The sequence below is a fragment of the Sceloporus occidentalis genome, unplaced genomic scaffold (genome assembly GCF_023333645.1).
Source record: "Sceloporus occidentalis isolate IW3139 unplaced genomic scaffold, rSceOcc1.0.p SCAF_186, whole genome shotgun sequence".
In the NCBI taxonomy this organism is placed as follows: domain Eukaryota; kingdom Metazoa; phylum Chordata; class Lepidosauria; order Squamata; family Phrynosomatidae; genus Sceloporus; species Sceloporus occidentalis.
In genome coordinates, this window is record NW_028317166.1 from 615588 (window position 1) to 641987 (window position 26400).

Consider the following 26400-nt stretch of genomic DNA (forward strand, 5'->3'; position numbering starts at 1 on the left):
TGTAAATAAGGAATCTGATGTATGCAGTAAAGAGAACTAGCTGTCTGTTTCCTGGCACTTTACTTACTGTAGGAATAAATTGAACTATTTAATTTTTACTTATCCAGATAAAACACCCTCCTGAATTTGTAGTCAAACCTTTCTAGGCCCAGAAATCAGTGATAGGAAAAGTAAAGGTTTTGTTATTTATTTTATTTCAATCTGCAATATTTTATTAAAAAGGATTAGCAATTCCCAGGTACTTATTTGGGCCTTTTAACGGTCCCTGGCATTTTAATAATAATAATGTGGTATTCTATTATAACGAACAATTTAATATAGTTTTAAAAATAATGATTTATAGCTATTTGGATGGTTAATAGTGTGGCTCAGATAGGGATGTGCAAGGGGTGTGGCGTGTGCACACATTAGCTTGACCACGCAACAGCCGCCACAGAGCAGAGGGAGACTCCCATCCAAACCCCAGCAGCCACTGAGGAGGAGAGGGAGACACTCGTCTCAGACAGGGCCAGATTAACGTAGGGGCTGATGGAGCTGCAGCTCCAGGCCCCTACCTGAAAATAGGCTCAGTCTGACTGGGCCTATGCGTGGCCGATGCGGCCACCAGGGCCGTATTTAACGCAGGCAAAAGGGGCAGCTTCCCCTTGAGCACACGGTTATGACCGTGCCCACCACTTTAGGGGACCCGGGCGACCCCCGCGATCACTCCACGTCACACCTGACCCTACCGCGCGTCTGCTTCCCCTGTGCAGTGAGGCAGAGGTAAAGTGCGAGCGAAACACAGAAGGATGCAGTGGGCCCTCCGAGCGGCACAGAGACATCTGAAATTCAAGTAAGAGGGTGGCGGTGGCTGTATGAATGAGTATGTGAGACTGAGTGAATAAATGAGTGAATTCATGAGTATATGAGGGAATGAATGAGTATCGGTGAAGGAGTGAATATTTGTGAATGAGTATATGTAAATGAGTATCTGAATGAGGGAATTAATGAGTATCTGTGAATGAATGAATATCTGGATGAATAAACTAGCATCTGTGGATCAGTGAATTAATGTTTGTGAATGAGTGAATAGCATGGATGTGTAAGTGGGGGCATGGCACAGGGTGTAGGAAGCCCCAGGGAGGGCGCCAGGTAAATACAGGAGACCGGTATGCAGGTAGAAGACAGAAGTACTGGAGCCAGGCCTAGAACACGAAGGGTCAATCTCAGAAATAGCCGGGCCTGGTACACGAAGGGTTAATCTCAGAAATAGCCGGGTCTGGTACACAAAGGGTCAATCTCAGAAATAGCCGGGTCTGGTACACAAAGGGTCAATCTCAGAAATAGCCGGGTCTGGTACACAAAGGGTCAATCTCAGAAATAGCTGGGTCTGGTACACGAAGGGTCAATGTCAGAAATAGCCGGGTCTGGTACACAAAGGGTCAATACACGAATAAAGGAGCAAGGCACGAAGGTCCACACAGCACAATAACTGAGCACTGAATGAGTCTCAGTGCTCAGTTTTTGAATTGCCTGCCAGCGGACGCCACGCCTAAGTGCGTGACTTCACTCGAGCGCGTTCCCCGCCATCCTTGACGGGGAACGCATAAAGTTATGCCAGAGGGGGCTCGTGCGCGTCTAGTAGACGGCGTGCCGCGAGTAGAGGAGGAGGCGGACGGCGAGTCACGAGTGGAGGGGGCGCCGGATGCGACACGAAAGTGCTGCTACAGACGAGCGGGCGACCCGGTAGGTGATGCGAACCGGGACCCTGATACAGGGAGACTGTTTTGGGGGCAGAGATGCCATGGGCAGGCTGGTTTTGGATTTCTTATAGTTCAAAAATAAATTATGAGCTTAGAATAACATATAACCATGATGCTTACAAAATAAAATTTCCAATTACAATACAATTATACACTACATACTCTAAGATATGTTGCTTTCTATTGATATTCTATTGATTAATTTTAATGTTACCGAAGGACTAACTGTAATAACTTCCATACATGCAAATAAAACATGCATGCACACAACCGTCACAACCCGGGTGCATGCACAGACAACCAAAACAAAATCTCATGGTAATCTGATAAAGACACAAGATTTTTTTCTTCAACAATGTAATGTAACACTTATGAAGCAAAATTGCATAAGAGTAATGCTGACTACAGAGACTGGAGAAATATTTCCAAAGTTTTTTAAATTAAGGAATGCACAAGCAATTTACACCCTAAATGGTAGTGAATTAGGGATAACAACAGATAAAAAGGATTTCAGAATTGTTATAGACAACATGCAACAATGTGCAATGTCAGTCAGCAATTGCTAAGGCCTGTAAGATATTGTCATGTATAAAAAGGGGCATCAATTTGCGGGATAAAAGTATAATTTTGCCTCTTTTTAAATCAATGGTAAGATCGTACCTTAAGTATGCTGTGCAATTTTGGGCACCTATTATAAAGAATGATATTATAGAACTAGAAAAATTGCAGAGGCGGGCTACACAATTAATAAAAGGAATGGAACACTTTAGTTATGAAGAAAGGTTAACAACTTTAAATATGTTTAGTTTAGAAAAATGCCGCCTCAGAGGGGATATGATAGCATTATATACAGTGGGGCAAAAAAGTATTTAGTCAGCAAGTTCTCCCACTTAAAAAGATGAGAGAGGCCTGTAATTTTCACCATAGGTACACCTCAACTATGAGAGACAGAATGAGACAACAAAGTCCATAAATCACATTGTCTGATTTTTAAAGAATTTATTTGCAAATTATGGTGGAAAATAAGTATTTAGTCAATAACAAAAGTTCATATCAATACTTTGTTATATACCCTTTGTTGGCAATGACAGAGGTCAAACATTTTCTGTAAGTCTTCACAAGGTTTCCACACACTGTTGCTGGTATTTTGGACCATTCCTCCATGACGATCTCCTCTAGAGCAGTGATGTTTTGGGGCTGTCGCTGGGCAACAGGGACTTTCAACTACCTCCAAAGGTTTTCTATGGGGTTGAGATCTGGAGACTGGCTAGGCCACTCCAGGACCTTGAAATGCTTCTTACGAAGCCACTCCTTCGTTGCCCGGGCGGTGTGTTTGGGATCATTGTCATGCTGAAAGACCCAGCCACGTTTCATCTTCAATGCCCTTGCTGATGGAAGGAGGTTTTCACTCAAAATCTCACAATACGTGGCCCCATTCATTCTTTCCTTTACACGGATCAGTCGTCCTGGTCCCTTTGCAGAAAAACAGCCCCAAAGCATGATGTTTCCACCCCCATGCTTCACCGTAGGTATGGTGTTCTTTGGATTCAACTCAGCATTCTTTCTCCTCCAAACACGACAAGTTGCGTTTCTACCAAAAAGTTCTATCTTGGTTTCATCTGACCATATGACATTCGCCCAATCCTCTTCTGGATCATCCAAATGCTCTCTAGCAAACTTCAGACAAGCAGGGGGACACGTCTGGCACTGCATGATTTGAGTCCCTGGCGGCGTAGTGTGTTACTGATGGTAGCCTTTGTTACTTTGGTCCCAGCTCTCTGCAGGTCATTCACTAGGTCCCCCCGTGTGGTTCTGGGATTTTTGCTCACCATTCTTGTGATCATTTTGACACCACGGGGTGAGATCTTGCGTGGAGCCCCAGATCGAGGGAGATTATCTTTGGTCCTGAATGTCTTCCATTTTCGAATAATTGATCCCACAGTTGATTTCTTCACACTGCAAATTCAGTCTTCCCAGCCTGGTGCAGGTTTCTGGTGTCCCTCGACAGCTCTTTGGTCCTGGCCATAGTGGGGTTTGGATTGTGACTGTTTGAGGTTGTGGACAGGTGTCTTTTATACTGATAACAAGTTCAAACAGGTGCCATTAATACAGGTAACGAGTGGAGGACAGAGGAGACTCTTAACCCCTTAAGGACGGAGCTAATTTTTTCTTTTTGTACCCTGTGGGACCGAGGCTGTTTTAACACTTTTGCGGTGCTTGTGTTCAGCTGTAATTTTCTCCTCACCCATTTAGTGTACCCACATAAGTTATATATAGTTTTTTTCAGGACAAGATGGGCTTTCTTCAGATACCATTATTTTGATCATATCATCTTATTTACTATAAAAAAAAAAACATGGTGAAAAATTGAAAAAAAAACACTTTATGACTTTTATTTGAAAAATCTTTTACTCACCTAAAAAAGCAAGTAAAAAAACTAGCTAAATAGATTCTACTACTTGTCCTGAGTTTAGAAATACCCAATGTTTTTATGTTTTTTGTAAGTTATAGGGCAATAAGTACAAGCAGCGTTTTATGATTTCCAAACCTTTTTTAACAAATCTGGTCAGTCTGCCTCCATCTCCTCTTTGGAACATCTTTGAAGCCGGTTAACTCAATTTAACCCCGTCAAACCATATATTTTTGAAAACTAGACACCCCAGGGTATTTCAAATGCTGTTATTTTAACCCTTTCCATGCACCAATTATACAACCACACTTTGTCAAACTTTGTAATAGTAATTATTTTTTTTTTTTTCACACAAATTGTAATTTAGTTATAAATATACAGGTCCTGGTAAATGTCACTCTCAAACAACCCCCCAATATGTGTTCAGCAACATCTCCTGAGTGCAGCGATACCCCACATGCATGGGTTTGTGAGATTGTTTGGCTGGTAAAAGGCTACTTTTGGGGCATGCGTAATTCAGGTTTTCAACACAGACTTTTAGCATCTGGTCATTCTGCCTCCATCTCCTCTTTGGAATATCTTTGAAGCCGGTTAACTCAATTTAACCTCGTCAAACCATATATTTTTGAAAACTAGACACCCCAGGGTATTTCAAATGCTGTTATTTTAACCCTTTCCATGCACCCATTATACAACCACACTTTGTCAAACTTTGTAATAGTAATTTTTTTTTCACACAAATTGTATTTTAGTTATAGATATACAGGTGCTGGTATATGTCACTGTCAAACAACTCCCCAATATGTGTTCAGGAACATCTCCTGAGTGCAGTGATACCCCACATGCATGGGTTTGCCGTGTTGCTTGAGATTTAAAATGCCACATTTGGGAAGTGCGCTTTTTTTCTCCATTTTGGTCAGTCTGTACCTATGCCCTATCTTTGAGCTCGGCCACTCCAATTTACCCCATCAGCCATTTGGGTATTTTGAATTTGAACTCTGTTGAGATTTTTGAGAAATTTTTGCACTTGCCCAAAATAATAAACTTTATTTTTTTATTATTTTTTTTAATACTTTTTTAATATTTTTTTTACACATTTTGCTGGTACTGGATGGTTCCTCTAGTGACATCACTGCATAATTATTTTTAAATGTTAGCACATTTTTTTTTAATTTTTTTTTTTTAGGAAGCTGGGCTCCATTGACTTGCATGGTTGAATGCAGTACCTGTATTCAATCTGCAAGTGGAGCCAGAGTTCTCTAGAGGGTCTGGAAACCATCTAGCGAACTTTTAAAACTTGATTGTTTTTTTTACAGGGCGGCCGCCATCTTGCTGATGGCGAAGATCACTGGCAGCGGCGGCTGTGACCGCTCTCCGCAGCGGTCACAGTCCATCCAGAGGTAAGTGTCGCATTCCAGCGACACCATTTAAGTTTAGGAGGTGATCGTTGATCGCCTCCTAAACACTTTTAAAACGGGCGTCCGACATGGCCAGACATGGCCCCCGATGCCGATCTCGGCGTTACTGAATGCCTCGACATCGAGGCATTACAGCAACGCCGTTTAAGCGAAGAAAGTGATCGTTGATCACTTTCTAAGCGTATTTAATTTTTTGACAGTTCAGGACCGTCAAAGGTCGTTAAGTGACCGTTTTTCCGTGACGGTCCTGAACCGGCAAAGGTCGTTAAGGGGTTAAAGAAGATGTTACAGGTCTGTGAGAGCCAGATATCTTGCTTGTTTGTAGGTGACCAAATACTTATTTTACCGAGTAATTTACCAATGAATTCATTAGAAATCCTACAATGTGATTTCCTGTATTCTTTTCCCCCAACGTCTTGTCTATTGATGCCCCCACTGCCATGTGTATTACCCCCAGCCACCCCCCCTATTCATTTTGTAATGCCACAACCCAGCCACCCCCCTTTTGTATTATTTAATTTTTGTCCCAAGGGAATTTCTCCCCCACCCCTTTAATATGGGTCCACTTTCCTATAACCCCTATTTTTTGGTAATACTTACATTTTTGCAGGGGTTTTTTTTCCCTGCTGTCCTCCAACGTGACGATCCTCTCCATGTCAGGAGGATCTCTTCTGTGAGCCTGCCCCCTTGAACGTCACATCTTAAAAGGGGCGAGACGAAGAGCTGAGGCACTGCTGCCACTGGGCGGCACGGTGTGTGCACGCTGGCCGCTTTAACTTCGTTAGGTGGCTGACAGAGGAGGTCTTACAGCCGCACGACGGCTGCTTTGAATGGTGGTCTGCCGGCCCACAGACCGGCCGGCCCACCGGGAAATCTCCTGGGGCCCAGTCTGGGCCTCAAAGTCCGGCAGGCCGCACGTTGGATGCCCCTGCACTAGACACACCTAGTGGGGGCATGCCTGATGAAAACATCAGAAAGTAGTTTTATTTCCCAAGCAGAAGGTAAACCTCGAATCCCGTCCTGCTGCTATGTAGTAGGAAACACTATAATGCGTTGGAGGACTGTATTATGAAATGTGTAGTTTAGCATCAGAATAATAATAGGAATAAAGCATTTGCTTTATCTTCAATTGAGGGTTGTGTTTTTATTCACAATAGGGAGATGATTTCTAGACAGGGGCTGAACAAGGTCAGGCGTAGCCCCTGGTTACAAGGGGCCCCTTCTATATCTATATATTGACTGCTCAATAGGATTCTGTATTTTCCCTTCAACAAACTTAATCATAACTACATGCATTCATTTGGAGATATCCCCACATAAATACACCAATACCTGTATATGTGCTGACTGCCATAAACAGAGATGCCAACTCCTTTCTACAGGGTATTTCTTTTTGTAGCTGAAGGTTGAAGGCTGGAGGATCCCCACACATTAACTCTGACTCTTGCCTTTTCTTTACAAGCAGATAACCATGCAGACCCCACTCTTACTATGCATACCTGGGAACTTCTGCAAGACGCGGCCAGGACTGCCCACTGGCGTCGGGGGCGATGGGAGGTCTCCCTGACGTCGTGTAACATCGGGGGCGTTCTTGCTGACGTCGGGGGCGTTCCCGCTGACGATGGTGGGAAGCACCCCCATTTAAAGGGAAAATGGGCATGGAGCGCGGCGAGTGAAGACCCCGCTCCCGCGACCCGGAGAAGTGGTGCTTCACCCGGCAATCTCCGGGTCAAACCCGGGGAGTTCCCAGGTACGAACATGTGACTACAGAAAAAGCTTATTACAGGCAGAACCTGTAACATGACAGGAAATAGAAAGCTGATTCTTCCATCACTGATGCCCATGATGGAGTCTGCACTGCAACATGCAAGCAGAAATTGGGGGCCCAATTGCTACCAGATCCTCTGTTTCTAGCTGGTAGTAACTAGTTATTTATTTCTATATTTGGTTTTCTAGGGGAAGGGCTTAAACGGTGTTGCTGTAATGTCTCGATGTCAAGGCATTCAGCAATACCTAGGTCGGCATCACCATGTCCGGCCCCTCCCCAGGGCGTCATACACTGTATGGCGGCTGATGGCCTGAAGCAGCCTGGCTGTGCCACCCTTTGCCCCTGAAGTAGCCTGCCTGTGCCACCGCTGCCCCTGAAGAAGCCTGCCTGTGCCACCGCTGCCCCTGAAGCAGCCTGGCTGTGCCACCCTTCGCCTCTGAAGTAGCCTGCCTCTGCCACCGCTGCCCCTGAAGCAGCCTGCCTGATGTACCGCTACCCCTAAAACAGCCTGCCTGTGCCACCTCTGTCCCTAAAACAGCCTGGTTGTGCCACCTCTGCCCTGAAGCAGCCTGGCTGTGCCACCTCTGCCCTGAAGCAGCCTGCCAGTGCCAACTCTGCACCTGAAGAAGCCTGCTTGTGCCACCTCTGCCGCTGAAGAAACCTGCCGGTGCCACCTCTGCCCCTCTAAACAGCGTGCCTGTCACATTTCTGCCCCTAAACAGCCTTTCTGTCCCCCCTGAAGCAGCCTACCTGTGCCACCTTTGCCCCTGAAGGAACCTGCCTGTGCAACCTCTGCCCCTCTAAATAGCCTGCCTGTCCCATTTCTGCCCCTAAAATCTTACTCAATTAATTCATTCACCCTTTCACTCTCCCACATGTTCTTACCTCTCTTGCAGATCATTGGTCTGGGGCCCTGCAGCTCACTGCTGTGGCGCCCACACACTGTGAGAGGAAACTCTTTCCCCGCCCAGGTTCCTACTCCCCTGGGCAGGGAAAGAGTTTCCTCACATAGTGCGCAGGCACCACAGCAGTGAGCTGCAGGCTCGCATTAGGCGGCTGTCGCGGCACCTCCCTGATGAGTGGCACCCAGGGTGCACTGCCCCCCTCTAGGTATGCTACTGAGTGATATATACCAGGAGCTGTAAATTCACACCTGAAGTACAATTTGTGGGATAAAAAGAAAAAAAAATTGCTACCACAAATTTTGACAAAGGGTGGTGGTAAAATTAGTGTATGGAAAGGGTTAAAATACCACCATTTGAAATACTCTGGGGTGTCTAGTTTTCAAAAATATATGGTTTGATGGGAAAAATTTAATAAGCCAGCTTCAAAGATGGGCAACTTAGGACATGGGGGCAGTAGGACCAGATATTAAAGTTCCAAGCTAAAAAATGTGCACTTCACAAATGTGGCATTTTACCTCCCAAACAACCAAACTCATGCATCGGGGGAATCACTGTACTCGGGAGAAGTTACTGAACACATATTGGGGTGTTGTTTGATAGGGACATATACCTGGAGCTATAAATTAATACCTGAAGTACAATTTGTGTGAAAAAAAAATTACTACTGCAAAGTTCGACAAAGGGTGGTAGTAGAATAAGTGCATGGAAAGGGTTAAAATACCAGCATTTGAGATACCTTGGGGTGTATATTTTTCAAGAATATATGGTTTGATGGGGTAAATTGCATTGGCTGGCTTTAAAGATACCCTAATTAACACATGGGGCAGAATGACCAGATTTGGAAAAAAATGGTTTTGAAATAACATGATCCCAGCACTTGACAGCTTGTGGGTCATGCTCACGGGTTTAAAATATAATGTAATGTACCATAAAATAAATGAGCCGGACAACCAACTGGATTTTGAAAAGGCCACAGTTTTATTTATTATAAAAGCACTGTGACACGTAAAACTTTATTTGAATTTTAAACGTACATAACTTTGTAACATTGTAACCTCCATGACTTAGGTTCCCTCCACCCCTACTACCACACTTCACCCCATGGAGGTTACTACCACACCCCTTAAGGATAAACCGACATCCTTTTCAGACAGCTCCACCTCCGTCCGGGAGCTGTCACCAACTTTTGCCGTGCACCCCTACCACGAGCCGTAAACCGCACTAGCACGTGGCATAAGCACAATGGCCCCCTCATTCCCTTGGGACCGTGCCCATGGGAAACGCCCACAAAACGTGACAAATAAACACGGTTTGCATACTTCGGATGAGAAACCACCCAATTATAACCAGGTACCACGAATAAGTATCCTAAAAACAGCCAACCGGAACCTCAGTTCCCTGCCACGGCCAATGCATTCGAACCTACTTGAATGCAGTGGCTCCTCCACACAGCAACCGCCTTCTCCAAACTGAAACGAACATCTAACAACCAAATATCAGAACCTATATCCGTCAGATGAACACCATCCGCCCGAAACAAAGACGAATTATCGCCCTCGAGATCCAAGTGGGGCACAACTATCCCCCCAAACCGGGACACAAAACGGGAAATCGATTTATTAACCTTCACCCGTGCCCTGTTGACACCTTGAAGAGATTTAGCCCCCCTCCAAAACAGCCGAGGCGTGATGTGGGACCAAACCACCACTAGCCCAGGGAAACGGGTCCACAACCGCAGCAGATCACACTTAATATTCTGAACTAACACCCGCAAAGGAACCACGCAAAGATCGTTACCCCCCCCATGCAACACCAAAACATGAGGGGGCGAACCAACGGCAGCCCTATCATAAAACGCCGACAGGACAAAATCCCAAGACTTGCCCCGAAACCCAAACCATTGAACCTGAGCTTCACTGAGCGGGAGACCAAGCTGAGTACCCTGAACGCGCACCGCAGCCCTCTTTTCAGCCCAGTAGACGAAGGAGTGCCCGAAAATCCAGACACGGCAACGCTCACGATCTGCAAAAGAGCAAAAAATGAACAACAAACAACATCAGAGCAAGAAAACAACTAAACCAACGAAGGCCGAACATAAGATCGATAACGAGCAGAACCCCAACGCCCTAATCTCATAATAGTCTCCTCTGGAAGACCCCACCTAGCCACCTCCGTAGCGGCCCCAATACGGTAGGAATAAGAGGCAAATTCCCCAGGAGACAAGCCCAGACCCAATAAACCCTTACGGAAAACAGCCACAAATTGAAACCGGGACAAAAAGGAGCCGTCTGCGTGAATAAAAAGGGGGCCCGGGAGCTGCGGACGGAGCCGCAAAAAACGAACTAAGCAATCCACAGGACAGAGGTCAGAACCGACCAACTTGCGCAGTACCACAGTAAAACCCCTTCCCGACCGATCAGTTTTAGATCTCCTGATAACCAGACGAACGTCGTCACGACCCACACACACATCCTCAAGACAAAGCCCACCGCTGAGGACTCGCGACGGGCTGACCAACTCACTAATGCGGGTCACCCCAAAAAAGGCCACAACAAAAGCCGCGCAAAACAACACCTGCTCATAGAGATCCGTACAAACCAAAACCAACCAGCCACAGAGCTGACCCAGAATAGAAAAGGTCACCGGCCTCCGCGTATCCCGCGTCCGAAAACCCTTCCGAAAACCCCTAAACGCCTGTTGAACGAGAAACTCCTTACAAAAATCAGTGTCACCAACCAACTTGCCCCTGAAGGACACCGCGGCCATCAGCTGATTGACCCTAGACACCGACACACCTTGTTCAAAGGCCTCACCCAGATACCTCAGCATAGCCAACACTCTTCTTTCAGTTGAAGACGAGTCGCCAGACGAAGCCAGGAACGCATTCCCACACCGACCAAGCCCTCTGGTAGGCCGTCCAAGTAGAGGGAGCCAGGGACCGCTGCAGCAACATCAAAGTGCGACGTCCCCCAAGGTCCAAAGCCAAGGTGGGCAAGCCAGACCCTCCTGCGACGCTCCTGGCGCCAGCTCCCGGAACCGCGACCACAGCTGTCGAGACAAAGCATCCGCTAGGGAATTGTCCACGCCAGGGATATGGACAGCCGTCAAAAACATATTTAACTGCAGGCAGCGCAACACGAGATGCCGCAACAAACGTAACACAGGGGGGGAGGAAGCAGAAACATTGTTGATGGCCAACACCACACCCATATTATCACAATGAAGCCTCACCCTCTTATTCCGAAGCAAATCCCCCCAGAGTTCCACGGCCACCACAACTGGAAAGAGTTCCAGGAACACCAGATTCCTGCAAAGCCCAGAGGCCGTCCAAGCCGCAGGCCAAGAGGCCGCGCTCCACTGACCCTGGAAGAAAGCCCCGTAACCCACGCCACCAGCAGCATCAGTAAAAACTCCATATCGATGCTAGCCACCGCCTCGTCCATCCAAATAGCCTTCCCATTAAACTCACTCAAGAAGACGTCCCAAACAGCAAGATCTTCCCTCAAATCCGCGGTAATCCGAATGAAATGATGAGCCGAACAGACGCCCGCCGAGGCCAGAGCCAACCGCCTGCAAAAAACCCGCCCGCACGGAAACGACCGACCCACGAACGCAAATCAGTAACTTTATCCTCGGGCAGCTGGAAAATCATAGACACCGTATCGATTTCGATGCCCAAAAACTTCAGCCGGGTAACAGGGCTCTCCGTCTTATCCAGGGCCAAAGGAACCCTGAAACGATTCATGACCCCCTGCAACGTCATCAAATTCATGGCACAGACCGGAGAACCACTCGGACCGACACACAGAAAATCGTCCAGATAATGGATGACAGACGGAACACCAGACTCCTCCCTGACCACCCACTCCAAAAAACAACTAACTCAAAATAAAAACAGGAGATCGAACACCCCATAGGCAAACACTTGTCAACAAAAAACTGCCCATCCCACATACAGCCCAGGAGGTGAAAACAATCCGGATGAACCGGCAATAGCCGGAAGGCCGCCTCTATATCAGACTTAGCCAACAAGGCACCACGACCATAGCGCCGAAGCCAATGCAAGGCTGAATCAAATGAAGTGTATGAGACCCTACACAGCTCCTTGTCAATACCATCGTTAACGGATCCCCCTTTTGGAAAGGAGAGGTGATGTATCAAACGGTACTTCCCCGGTTCTTTCTTGGGGACCACACCCAAAGGGGAAACCCGCAAATTAGGAAGAGGAGAACTAATAAACGGTCCTGCCATGCGCCCCAACTCAACCTCCTTGGCCAATTTTTCTCCCACCACCCCAGGAAATGACAAAGCGGATTTTAAGTTCCGGGGGGCCTGAACAGCCTCCCCCTCCCGAAACGGAATGTAGAAACCCTCCGAAAAACCAGAAAAAATCAACTCGGCCGCCTGCCTATCAGCATACCTATCCAACCAGGGGACCATCTCATTTACCCTCACTGGAGTCGCCCCCTTTTCCCCCAGTACCAGAGGCCTTTCCCTCCTTTGCTTTTTTAAAGCACTTGGACAGGGGGTGGGACCCGGCACATCCCGAACACTCATGTTTGAACCTACAAGTGGATCCCCACTTACACTGGCCCTCGTTGAATTGCCAGCAATAGCCCTTTCTGGGACCCGCCGACGGCAAGCTATGGGCTCCGCCGGCAGACCCTGAAAAGGGCTGGCGCACCGGAGCCGTGACCTTAAGCCACAAAGCAATGTCCTTGTGGTCCCAACGAATGGAGGGACGCACCGCCTTGCGCTGACGGAATTGCTCATCATAACGGAGCCAAGCCAAACCGCCATAAACCCTATGCGCCTCGCCAATACCATCCATATAACAAAACAGCTGCGAGCAGTGATCAGACGCCTTTTCACCGATAACACTGGCCAATATGGCAAACGCTTGGAGCCAATTTTGAAAGGTCCTAGGAATCAGCCGAAACCTACGCCGTTCCTCATCCTCCTTCTTTTTCTCCTCCGTCTTGGATGACCTATCCAATTTAAATCGCTCCAAAGGCAGCAGGGTGAAAATATCGACATATTCACCCTTCCATATCTTTTCCTTAACCTCCTGCTTGAGATGGGCCCCCAAAGGGCCCTCGAAGCAAACATAAACTTCCCCTTTCGCCGTGTCAGAAGGGCGAGCCAAATCCCCTGCCTCCTTCGCACCAGCCGCAGCCGTAGGGGACACAACTGCAGAAGAGCCCGCGCCGGCACCCCCTTCCCCCACAGCAGCTGATCCCAAAGAAGAGCCAGGGACAGACGGCACTTCGCCGGCGCGAGCCACACCACTCAGATGCCGGGGACGCGCTCCCAATTGTAGCAGACGGAACAGCAGCAGAAACAGCCGGAAACTTGTCTAATACTGCTTTAAAGGCGGCAACCAGAGAGCCCCAATCCCCAGGAGGAGCCACAGGACCCTGTGCAGCCGCCCCAGCCCCAGCCACGTGCTCAACGGACAGATGAGTAGCCTGAGGCAACCAGTATCCCCTGTAGACTCACCGAGCTAGCCTTGAGATCCATGCACAGCCGTTCCAGACGCGCTCACATCGCCAGCAGCAGGTGTAGTGAAGAGAGCATGAGTAGCCGACAACTGCTGAGAAGACTGCGCCTTGCTACGCCGTCTGGAACCGCTGCCCGCATCACCTCGATCCCGGGAAAAGCGGTCGCCCGTCCGAGAACAGGGGGTAGAACCCCGCCGAGAGCGAGACCGCCGTGAAGGGGGGGGTCCGACCACGCGCCCTGCCCCGGACCAGACTAGAAGCCGCGGCAGAAGAAAGCGATCCCCGAGACGGGAACCGCCGTCGCGGGACGTCAACCGGCTGTGCAATCCCCCGCCTGCCACTGGTAGACGCTGCGTCAAGCTGCCCCCTGAACACTGGCACCGGCGAAGCCGAACGCCGACGACGCCGACGACGCCTGCCGTCCCGCCGTCCCTCCGACTCGCTGGCACGACGCCAGCCACGTGATCCCTGCTCCACCGGCGACTCGCGCGCCTCAGATGAGGCTGGCTCACCACTCGCCGCGACGGCCGATGGCCGGGATCTCAGATGTCTGCTCGGGCCAGCCGACACCTCCGGACTCAGCCTCACCGGCGGACGAGTCCTCCGCGTCCTGGTAGCCCTCTCCTGCGGCACGGCCGGATCCTGCGTCGCACCCGCCGACAGCTGAGCCATTTCATCCGCCAGCTGGGCCAAACGCTCCTCGATCCAGGACGTCCCAAACTGCACCGCAGAATCCCGGACCCGAGACAGCAACCCGTCCAGGTCAGCCATGGCACTAAAAATTGAGAGCAGGTAAGAAACAAAAATAGGGGTTTTTTTTTTTTTTTTTTGATAATAGGAAAACAGGAGAAAACTTCTTCACTGCTTCCAGAATTTTAAAAGTGGAAGGCCACGACCCCTGGCCTTCCTTAAATAGCCAAGTGGCCACACGCCCCCTTGATTTGCCTAGGGCCAATCTGAGGTCAAGCCTGACCCTTACAATAATCAAGGCCGGATCATGGGGCCCCTCCTGCTATTTTGTTGTGTCTCCGGGGCCTACTAAACGCTACTTGTACTTATTGACCAATAAAAAAAACACATAAAAACATTGGGTATTTGTAAACTCAGGACAAATAGTAGAATCTATTTAGCAGATTATTTCATTAGTTTCAAGAGTAAACTATTTTTCAAATAAAAGTGAGAAAAAGTTTTGTAAAAAAATTTTCAGCATGTTTTATTAATTTTTTATAGGAAATTAGATGATATGATCAAAAAAATGGTATGAACAAAGTCCTGAAAAATACAATACATAACTTGTGTGGGTACACTAAATGGGTAAGGAGAAAATTGCAGCTAAACACGTGCACCGCAAAAGTGTTAAAACAGCCTTGGTCCCAAAGGGTACAAAAAATATTTAAAAAACACCCTTAAGGTTAAAATAAAGTATACATTCCTGTATTGAATGGATTTTATAGAGAGTTACGGGTTCTGCTCTGTTCTGATTTTCCTATGCATTATAGTAGGCCATTCCCAATCGTTTTTTGTTTTTTGTGCAAGATCCCCTTACTGGCTGACCTATACTTTATACAGGGATCTTTATGACGCATGGTAAAGTTGAACAATTGAAGGAAAATGTTACCTGCAAAATTAATTTTGGAAAATAACTAATTTTTCTTGACATATACTAGAAACTAGGACGCAAACTCCATACTTCAACATTCGCAGATTTGTAATTTGGGCAAATTGAGAATGTGGGTCAAACTGCAACTTTACTTATAATCAACCACACCTTTATTTAGCATCTCCTTTGATTTTGTTGTTACCCCCACCCTTTTTATATATTCAATCTAATATCCCCGATAATTAAAATTATAAAGACAAATACAGGACAAAGGAATTGCTTTGAAAGTACTAACCACACCTTTACATACTATTATGCCCTGAAGAAAAAGGCTACAATGACTATGAACACATACTAGTACAACCTGTTTTTTTAATAGGGGTGCAGTACATACACTCATTGGCCACTTTATTAGGTACACCTGTTCAATTGCTTGTTAACACAAATAGCCAATCAGCCAATCACATGGCAGCAACTCAATGCATTTAGGCATGTAGACGTGGTCAAGACAACTTGCTGAAGTTCAAACCGAGCATCAGAATGGGGAAGAATGGGCTGGTCTGAAATATTTCAGAAACTGCTGATCTACTGGGATTTTCACGCACAACCATCTCTAGGGTTTAGAGAGAATGGTCCGAAAAAGAGAAAATATCCAGTGAGTGGCAGTTGTGTGGCCGAAAATGCCTTGTTGATGTCAGAGGAGAATGGGCAGACTGGTTCGAGATTACAGAAAGGCAACAGTAACGCGTTACAACCTAGGTATGCAGAATACCATCTCTGAATGCACAACATGTCAAACCTTGGGCTACAGCAGAAGACCACACTGGGTGCCACTCCTGTCAGCTAAGAACAGCAAACTGAGGCTACAATTCGCACAGGCTCACCAAAATTGGACAATGGAAGAATGTTGCCTGGTCTGATAAGTCTCGATTTCAGCTGCGACATTCAGATGGAAGGGTCAGATGGAAGGGTCAGACTTTGGTGTAAACAACATGAAAGCATGGATCCATGGAGCCTTGTATCAACGGTTCAGGCTGGTGGTGGTGTAATGGTGTGGGGGGCATTTGCGTGTCACACTTAGGGCCCCTTATTACCAAATGAGCATCATTTAAACGTGACAGCCTACCTGTGTTGTTGCTGACCATGTCCATCCCTTTATGACCACAGTGCATCCATCTTCTAACGGGTACTTCCAGCAGGATAATGCACCATGTCACAAAGCTCACTGTACTCCAATGGCCTTCACAGTCACCAGATCTCAATCCAATAGAGCACCTGCTCCTGCCATCAGGTCCACATGGACCAAAACCTCTGAGGAATGTTTTCAGCACCTTGTAGAAGGTATGCTACGAAGAATGAAGAAAGTTCTGAAGGCAAAAGGGGGTCCAACCCGATACTAGCAAGGTGTACCTAATAAATTGGCCAGTGAGTGTATGTTTCCTTAGGTTCTAATACATTTTTAATCTGATGCCAAAGGGCAAGACTATGGGAACCTTTTGGGGTAGGCCAACTCAAACTATAAAGATGACATAAATGCTCGGCCGATAATACAAAATAGAATCTTATGTGATGGGATTGGGAGTACCTCAGTACACTAAAAAAAATCATCATACACGGGACGCCTGAAGTCACAATTTAGTACCACTGATCCTTTTTGATAAAATACGCAGATTGAAATAGAGTAAATAACACAAAACCTTTACTTTTCCTCCCACTGATTTCTGGCCCTTGAAAGTTTTGTCCTCTGAAGTGACTACAAATTCAAGAGGGCGTTTTATCTCTGGATAAGTAAAAATTAAATAGGCCGCACCTTGAAGTCACAGGCCGCACGTTGGACCCCCTGGTCTAGAGTCTTAAAAATTAAGTTTTGCTGGACTATCTCTAGTGTAGAAAATACCTTTTAATGAGTTTGACAGTGGGCATCCTGCAGGACAGAGTCTTTTGACATTTAGTCATTTTAACTGTGATTACCCTGTAGTCACACAAATTATGTTTTTTGGGGTAATATAGAGCTTTCTTTTTAACAGTATGCATACATATAACACAAAATTCATTATGACTAAGATATTCTTGAATTTGTTCCACAGGATGTCATCGCTGACACTGCAGGAAGGAAAGGGAAATTTTTTGTTCGAGCAATGAAATTACATATTCCTTGATCAGCATCAAGCCTTTTTGACCACTGTTTACTGATTGTTATCTAGATAGTTCATGAACCAACACAATTATCCAATAAATGATTGTAACAGGTTCACCAAGAGAGCTGTAGTAACTCCCAGAGATCACCCACATGTATCCTCCTGTTGTCCCTAAAATCACTTCCAGCACCAGCCAGCATGCGCACCTTGGAACCCTGCTATGTGTACCCAATAAGTAGACACAACTACCTTGAACTGAGTACAGCAGGAATGAACAGTTTATTGTTGTAAAACATAGTTCCAGAGAACTTCATTAACATAAATCAACATTGATAAACAGGTACATGTAGGCAACCCAACCTTTAATCCCCTTTAGCCATCCTGTTAATGGGATTAGTTTCCACAATGGAGTTCCTGCCTGTTTGGCAGCCAGGCTGGAGCCATCTCTGACTACCTAGGGGCCCTGTATGACAGGTCATTCTGTCACAATGATATGCAGTAAAGTAACTAAAGTAAAAGGATTATCGATCCTATGGTACAATAGCAGGTTTTCGTTCCATATCATCTGAACAATAGACCTCTAAGGTCATGCTACCTTTGTTCCTTAATGGCTCAATAAATTGTATTACCTTCAACTACAGACTCCATTCTCTCTTGGACCAGTACGCTTTTATCCACTTTCCTTAGTGTTAATACACACTAAATAAAATCCACCATTGAGTTGGACTTTGTATGCCATTGTCTATTTGTTTTTTGTATGTTTTGGAAACATGTATACATTTTTGATTTGCATGGGCTGGTAGCAGTTGCATAAATCTTTATCTATTTTGAAATAATGTCGTAATAGTATGAAAATGGTCTTGTGTCTTAATTCAATGCTGCTGTAATATTATTTATGCAAAGCCATAGGCTAATGCAACATGTTATTACAAGAGAATAATGCATGGCGAGGTGCCAGTGGGCGTGGATCCTTGTTTTACATATAAATACTTTGGTGATTGAACTAAGCCCGTTTGGAAACATTCTTCGAACAAGTCAAGGTAAAGTGTTATTCTTCTGGGAAAGTACTATGATTTATGGGGAACAGTGAATGTCTCACAATTAAACAAAAACTTGTAGCTAAATAAGTAATTTCATGATAGATTTGTTGCTAAATTCACATGTATGTAAAATGTTTTTTTATATTGTAAGAGGATTGTTTAAAGCTTAATTTGTATTTTTTCCTATGGATTGGGTGAAATTCTCTATTTTTTCTATGCATATTTTGGATAGCGGTCTGATGCCTAGAGAAGGTACCATGGTTGGTACCATTCTTCAAACATATAAACATAATTTTAAATCTTTACTTAAAAGATATAACTGGCAAAACCATTCGTTTGCTAACTCCTTTATATGCCCTTCCCATATACAGAGATATTGGAAAAATCAGAATAAATAACAGTAACAAAAGAACCTTGTGTTCATAGACAAATTAAATTTACATCATTGTTGTTTATTGTCCTTTTAGGAAACAGAAAAATGGATAATCTTAGTAAATCCATAAGCAACTTCTCTTTTGATTGCTACAAGGAGCTAAACAAAAATGAACCTCAAGGAAACACCTTCTTCTCACCCGCAAGCATCTCACTGGCTCTGGGCATGGTTGATTTGGGAGCAAAAGGTAACACAGCTGCCCAGATAGAAAAGGTTAGTCATATCAGTGTTATATTATAATTCTTCTTATAGTATTCTTATAATACAATTATAGTATAATACAAACATAAAACTTTTATTAAGTTTTAAATATTAAACTTATTACTTGTGTCATTTTTTATCTTATTCCAGACAATGTATTTCGGAAGACCAGGAGACAATACTAAAAGCCTGCCATCTTCTCAGGAGGTAACAGGCTTTGAATTTAGGTCCGTGTTCCACAGATATTAATAAGCAATTAATGAATTACCTTTGTTTGACACTGTGTAGTTGATATTTAGTTCTTACAAAAAAAAAAAAGCACCTTTATTTAAGATAAACTAACTAAGGTCCCATGTCGATTTGGACTTCCAGCAATATGCTTTAAAGGTCTTTAAGTGTTGTTGAGCACAGGGAATATAGAGTGTATTGGGAGATGAGATGAGTCAACGGCACTTGACAACCACCACTTCAAGTAAAGTCTAGAAGCAGGGCTGAAAAAATACTGATATCTTGTTTATTCATTGTATAATGGTAAAACGGAACACGCGTTAAGCGTGTCCGGCTCTCTGTTCCATTTTACTATCCATGATAAATAAACAAGATCCCTCTGGAGTAATCAATCATTTTCAAGTGAAGACATCTGGCTTTTACTTGCATCAAGTGTGTTGGGGACTCAACTGAAAGAATCTTATACTTGCTTTCAAATGGTGAATTCATGAAGCATGCTAATCTATGAGGGAGTATGACTTAATTAGAACTTCCCCTCAGTAGATCATGAAAATCTAGATTTCCAAAACACTCTGCATGTGGCTAGACTTCCAACATTCTACTCACTGCCCACTTTTTATTAAATACACTTCTTTTTTTTAGGGCTGCAAAGTTGAAGGCGTCCATAGGGAATTCAAACAACTTCTCACAGATCTAAATGCGCACAGTAAGATTTATGAACTGAGCGTGGCAAACCGACTGTATGGACAAAAAGGTTTTGAGTTTGTTACAGTAAGTCAAAAGAATGAAAAATAATTTTGATATCCTCATTTTGTATACATAGTGTTTTAAATCAAATTCTTGCATGCACACATTACATTTAATAGTAAAAAGAATTGAAGACAGTGTTGATTTTCTTAAAGGGACACACCAATAGAACACATTTGCTAAAGCACATGAACACTATGCTCACAGCAAGCAGTGTTGGCTCTCCTTAGATTTCTAACCCTTTATATATCAGCTATTACAACCCTCTGCCCTCACATCCACCATCAAACACTCATTACTACATTATTACTTTGCCCTGAGTTCTAAACGAATGCTCTCCTAGCTGGATGCAGTGTGGGGCAGTGTGTTGAGGGTCCTATGTCAATGCAAGAAACTATTTCAACATGTCCTTTCTGCTTGCCCGTTGCCCGTTGCAGACAGAATGTGTCACCACAGTGCCACCATATTTGTTGAGTTTGCTGTCATGTTTCAACTCCGCACACATGATGTTTGCAATTATGAGATAATCACATAGTTTAAATAACATTGAATATATGACAAACTATTATAGCTTATCATCCAATGGGCAAAGCTGGTAATTGCCCAGGCTTATTATTAGTATAAAGTCTCATACAGTTCATATGCTTTTCCAGTGTACCATAGTCAGTCCAAGGATTTCTATATCTTTGGCATCCACCATTTGCATGTACTTGCTTGCTCACCTAGGAGAGAACCTGATAATGGCACCTTGGGACAAAATCAGCTCCATAGGCACCTACCTATATAGTAGGGTAAACCCTGCAGTGGCTGTTACTACAGATCTAGAGCAATATGTTCTGTGGAAAGAATGAAGCCCTGGGCTTTTTAGATATTCTGTTCCCTCAAAGCATTAGGGAGCAGAGCATCTACACCTCTGCTGGTAAAAAATCACTACTTCACCAATCCTATTAACCATGTTCAGAAGCTAACTGAGGAAGACTGGCATTCCCAGTATGATTTAGATATTAATCTAGACAGTAAGGGAGCAATGCTGTATGGGACATTTTTTATTATGTTACTATACCTATAGTACAATAATACTTTGTTTATATTACCTATATAGTAGGAAATATTAAAAGAAAAACAATTTGCACTTACACATTTAAGCCTATAATATAACCTTTTATGCATATATTTGTATATTACAGCAATATTTAATATGCACTGAGGAGCTGTACAATGCTAAGCTTGAAACTGTTGACTTCCAAAATGACACCGAGACAGCCAGACAGACAATAAACTCATGGGTTGCAGGCCAAACAAATGGTAGGCATTATTTTGTCCAACCTCTATAAAAATGTACACTTATGCCATCTTATGTCTAATGACGCAGCTTATTATTCTAGTTTACTACCTTTGGTATACCTTACTACATTTATTGAACATCAAGAGTCTTTTCTCTCAGTTCTTTAGGTTAAACTCCAGTCCTTCTTTGGTAAGAATATGTAGATAATCTAGAGCATAGCATACAGACCTGTATTTATATTGCAATATAAATAATCATATATTGTATTCAGTTTGAGCAAAGTGAAGAGAGATATTTCCTTATATAAAGTTACTAATAAATCTGGATAAAGGATAAGCATTTATACATTCCTTCAAGCAGTCAGTTTGGTAGATGTTTCAACCAACTTGAATCAGCTAACAAGTTGTAAGTGAGTCATTTTAGAATGGATTCAGAGAACTAAGAGTCTCTGTTGTCAATATAGATTGTTCCTTTAAGATGTCCAAAAAATAGCTTATATGTAATAATTTTAGTTATTCACTAATTTCCTTTTTTTGCCTCAGATAAAATCAAAGAACTGCTTGCCAAAAACTCCATTGATACATCAACTGTTCTCACTTTGGTAAATGCAGTTTACTTTAAAGGAAAATGGAAGAAACAGTTCAAAATAGAAGGCACGAAAGATGAAATATTCAACGTGAATAAAGTAAGCTATCCGTGTCAGTAACATTCTTATGTAATACATGTTCATAAATTTCAAGTTAGCTTGAAAGGACCTAAAGGTAAGCAGGCAATATATTAAAGTGTTTTTATTGCTAGAGGCATTAGCAGCAAAAAAAGGAGGTATTCCTGTCACTTTAAAATGCCTGGTCTGCTAAGGTATGTTAATATATATATGGATGAAAGTAGAGAAAGTGGGGAAATGTGATAGAAAGGTTTAAATACTTAGAGTGATTTAACAGAGTATAGGAAGGAAGTTTATTTCCTTCATGATAGAAGTAGAGGTCTTAAAACTATTAGGTCAGTGCTTAGATGTAATGTAAGGAAGTTTTTCTTTACTGAGATAGTGGTAGATAAATGGAACAGCCTCCAAATAGAGGTAGTAGAGGCTAATACAGTGAGAACATTTAAATATGCATGGGATGGGCATAAAGCAATGCCGAATTTAAGATGGAACTAAGGACTAATTAAGATCTGAGTCTTTGCATCAGGAAAATGGGTAGACTAGGTGGACCAAATGGTTTTTAGTTGACTTTAAATTCTATGTTTCTAAATTACTTTCTTATATTTACATTGGGTAGCTTTATTACAAAACTAGTAGAAATATTGGCAATATGCATTTCAACTTTTTTTCATTCTGTTGTTCTTGCTGCTGTTGTTTACTATTAATGCATTTTCAATCATTATTTAAGAATGAGAAGAAAACAGTCAAGATGATGTCTCAGACTGGGAATTTCATGTTGGGTCACCTGCCAGACATTAAAAGCAAAATTCTGGAGCTCCCATATGAAGGAGATTTAAGTATGTTTATATTGCTTCCAGATGAAGTAGATGGACTAACACAGGTAAGACTTTAAATATTAGCAACCTCCTAGAAGATAACCTGGATATACCATTTAGCATCCTGGTAGGCACTAGAGGAGTTGCACATGTAGTCAAATCTGAAGGGCCTAGAAGTAAAACTAAAATCTTAGGAGAAAATCTTCTCCTAAGATATTTTTACAAATGTTAAAAACTTCAGGAATAAGCTCCTTGAACGAATTCCAATCATAAATAGGGATTTTATGGATCTGGTTGTTGTTAATGATGATTAATGAATCTCATGATTGGAATATAGTCATAAAAGGAAAGAAACAAGATAGCAATACCTTTTATGTGATGTATGATATAAAAACAACAAAAATTAAGGGTCATGAGAATAATTTAGAAAGTATATCTGTGATTATAGAAACTAGAAATATATAAGCACGAAGACAAAGTAATTCTTAGGGATATCTTTAATATGCCACTTGTGGCTTGGAAGGTCCTTTTTGTTAATTAAGGAACCAGCTTTTGTTTGAAATTTTTGATCTGATACTCATAAACAAAAGTTAGAAGTATCTGTGGGTTAAACCCTGAGATCCAGTGATCGTCAGTGTGTTCAGTTTAGTATTTTGTTAGCATTTAACCGCTAGACATATGCATATGGGGCAAAAACAATAGGCCAAAGTTTGTTTTAGCCTATTTGTTTTCAGGCAACTAACTACCTTCCCTGCCCAATTGTTTGGGGCAAAAAATTTGGGGCATTTTTAATCCAGGAACAAAATTAATTTCCCAGAGCCCACATTCACTCACGCTCTCTAAATGTTTTCCTACCTTCTCTGCCGACCACAATTGCTTCTGCTCCCACAACTTCTTCTTCAATCTGTTATCTTCTGGCTTCTCTTCTATCTTTAGTCTGCTATCTTCTATCTTCATTTGCATCTCTGTGCACATAACATCTGCCAAAATGGTGGTGCTTGGGGCATTCCGTGCATCCTGCTACTGACATCTTCCAATCAGAGGAGAGGACATCACCAAAAGCACCACCATTTTTCCCTCACTTCAACTTGGGGCAATTTGGAGGCGTGTCTGGTGACACCCTCTCCCAGATCCTCCAATCAAGGGAAAGGATGTCACCGCAAGCGCCATCATTACTGTGTAGTGATGTTATGTGTAAATTATGTTTCTCTTGTAAATTCCTCTTGAATGTCAACTCCCTTTCCCTTGACCTTTGGTGAATAAACCTAATCATCATCAGGAGAAATTCCAGTAAACATAAATGGAATTTCTATTGAAATAAAAATCATAGCTAATAAGTGTCTTATTAGCTACAAAATCTCAGGCTGCATTGATTACTGAATGGATATCAAGTCAGATGAATCTTATTTAGTTCTTCGACACCTTACTAAAATAATAGATAACGGTGGAGCTGTGGGTGGAGCCTATATGGATTTTAATAAAGAATCTGACCGTGTTTCACTCAGTAAGTTCACAAACTGTACTTAGTGGGAATAGAGCCAAAGGCAATTGAATACAAGAAAAATGCAGATAGAGTGTCAAAGCAAATCGACTGCAAAGGTAGGAAAGGTTACATGTCTGTCCTGCGTCTCATACTGATAGGAACAGTTCATATGTACCACTTTGCTGCTGCATTTGAGCTGTCCCTTGTATAGTGCTGGGATCACTCATATCCAGTAGGCAGTCTTGGGAAGGAGTAGAAGTTCACTCGGCAGATTGGAGTTTTCAAGGGCAGGTGGTGGGCAAAAGGCCAACATCCAAGTCTTTAGGGAGCCAGCTCCACTGCAGCATTTCCAGGCATAAACAAGCCAGGTGCATATCAAATGAAAAATCAATCCATGTATAACAAACAAAAAAAGTGCTAAACTAAAAATTAGATCCATCACTTGCTTACCATAATGTCATTTACTGTCAACAAAGGCAGATGGGAAAGCTTTCTGGGTTCATCTTAAAATTATCTAATACTATGTTAATACTATTTTCAATTTTAACACAACTTGAATTTGTTTTTAAAAGTTTTAATCCAATGTTGCACACACCTGTACAGACAGACAAAGAATAAGAGGTTTTAGGATACTCTGATAACGCTTTTCCTTGGTGAATGGATACATGCACATCGTCCATTAGCTCAGTGGGTGGATTCATGCATATAGTTCATTAGCAAAATCTAAATATTTAATAATGAAAAAAGCAGAATATGAGTACAGTCATTCCTGAACTGAGAGACACTCAAGGGCTTACACTGCTTCACAGTGTGGTATGACCCACCAGGCTGGTTGATTACCACCATACACTCATCAAGGGCATTGTTTCTACAGTTACTGAAATTGTATACCCTTTAGTGATGCATGAAATTATATGTAAAGGCTTGCGCATTAACTGTTATTTAGAAACTTTACTTTAAACTTTTGGCATAAAAGGACAAAGTCTTTCACCAAACTAACTACAAACCAATATGCATTTCCATTAATACATTCTTTAACAATTAACAAAGATACCTTTATCATATAACCTATCAACCTTTACTCTTCCAGGCACTAGAGTGTGGTCCAATTCTTTATCAAGGAGTTGCAGTAATACAGATTTTAAGTACAAAGAGTGATGAAGCTATAATCAGAGATAATTGAAGTGTCCCATAAAAACAAGCCTATGCATTAAATGACAGTAATCATTTATGAACAATCAGTCTCATGTTGTTTTAGGTTGAAGGCAAGATAACAGCTGAAATCTTAGAAAATGCAACAAAAATTGAAAATATGCGAGAAGCAAAAGTTAACTTGAAGCTTCCCCAGTTCAGGATTGAGAAGACTTATGACCTAATTCCAGTGCTAAAGAACCTGGGAATGATTGATTTATTCTCAAGTAATGCTGATTTATCAGGTATTTCTTCCCAGACTTTAAAAGTGTCAACTATAGTCCACAAGTCCTATGTAGAAGTCAACGAAGAAGGCACTGAGGCAGCAGCTGCCACCGGGGTTGGAGTAGTTGTAGTAAGTGCGCCTTTGCTCATTGATTTTCACGTAAATCATTCATTCATGTTAGTTATAAAGCATAATCAGAGCAACACTTTGTTATTTCATGGAAAATACACCTCTCCATAAATATGAAAGGCTGCTACAAGTGCCAGTCAACAGTTCATTTTAATAAAGTGCCAGTCAACGGTTCATTTTAATAAAGTGTGATAATCAGGATGTTATCAAAGTGTACAAGCTTGATGAACCTCACATATAAATTTGCTGTATTCTATACTTGGCAGTATATGTAATAAACTTTTCATGAAATTGTTTATTCTCTGAACTTCTTTTTTCATATGAAAAATAATTTCATATCATATTAAATTTATGTACTCACGTTTCATGCATTTAACTTTATGCAGATAGACAAGAGGTCTTTTTTATCTGTAAAATGATAGTAAAATATCACCTTTTATACTCATTCTCTTTAATCCCTGCTGGTACATAAATGT

The 26400-nt window shown here is 43.1% G+C and overlaps 1 protein-coding gene across 1 annotated transcript; it reads left to right on the top strand.

The window, feature by feature from the left end:
• The first annotated feature begins 19000 nt into the window (after positions 1-19000).
• On the top strand, positions 19001-26035 carry LOC149278666 (serpin B3-like). Its single transcript, XM_089501884.1, has 7 exons — positions 19001-19168; positions 19307-19363; positions 20027-20155; positions 21319-21436; positions 21959-22101; positions 22808-22960; positions 25637-26035. The coding sequence occupies exons 1-7, from the start codon at positions 19001-19003 to the stop codon at positions 26033-26035; spliced, it is 1167 nt and encodes a 388-aa protein (XP_089358010.1).
• Positions 26036-26400: the final 365 nt, after the last annotated feature.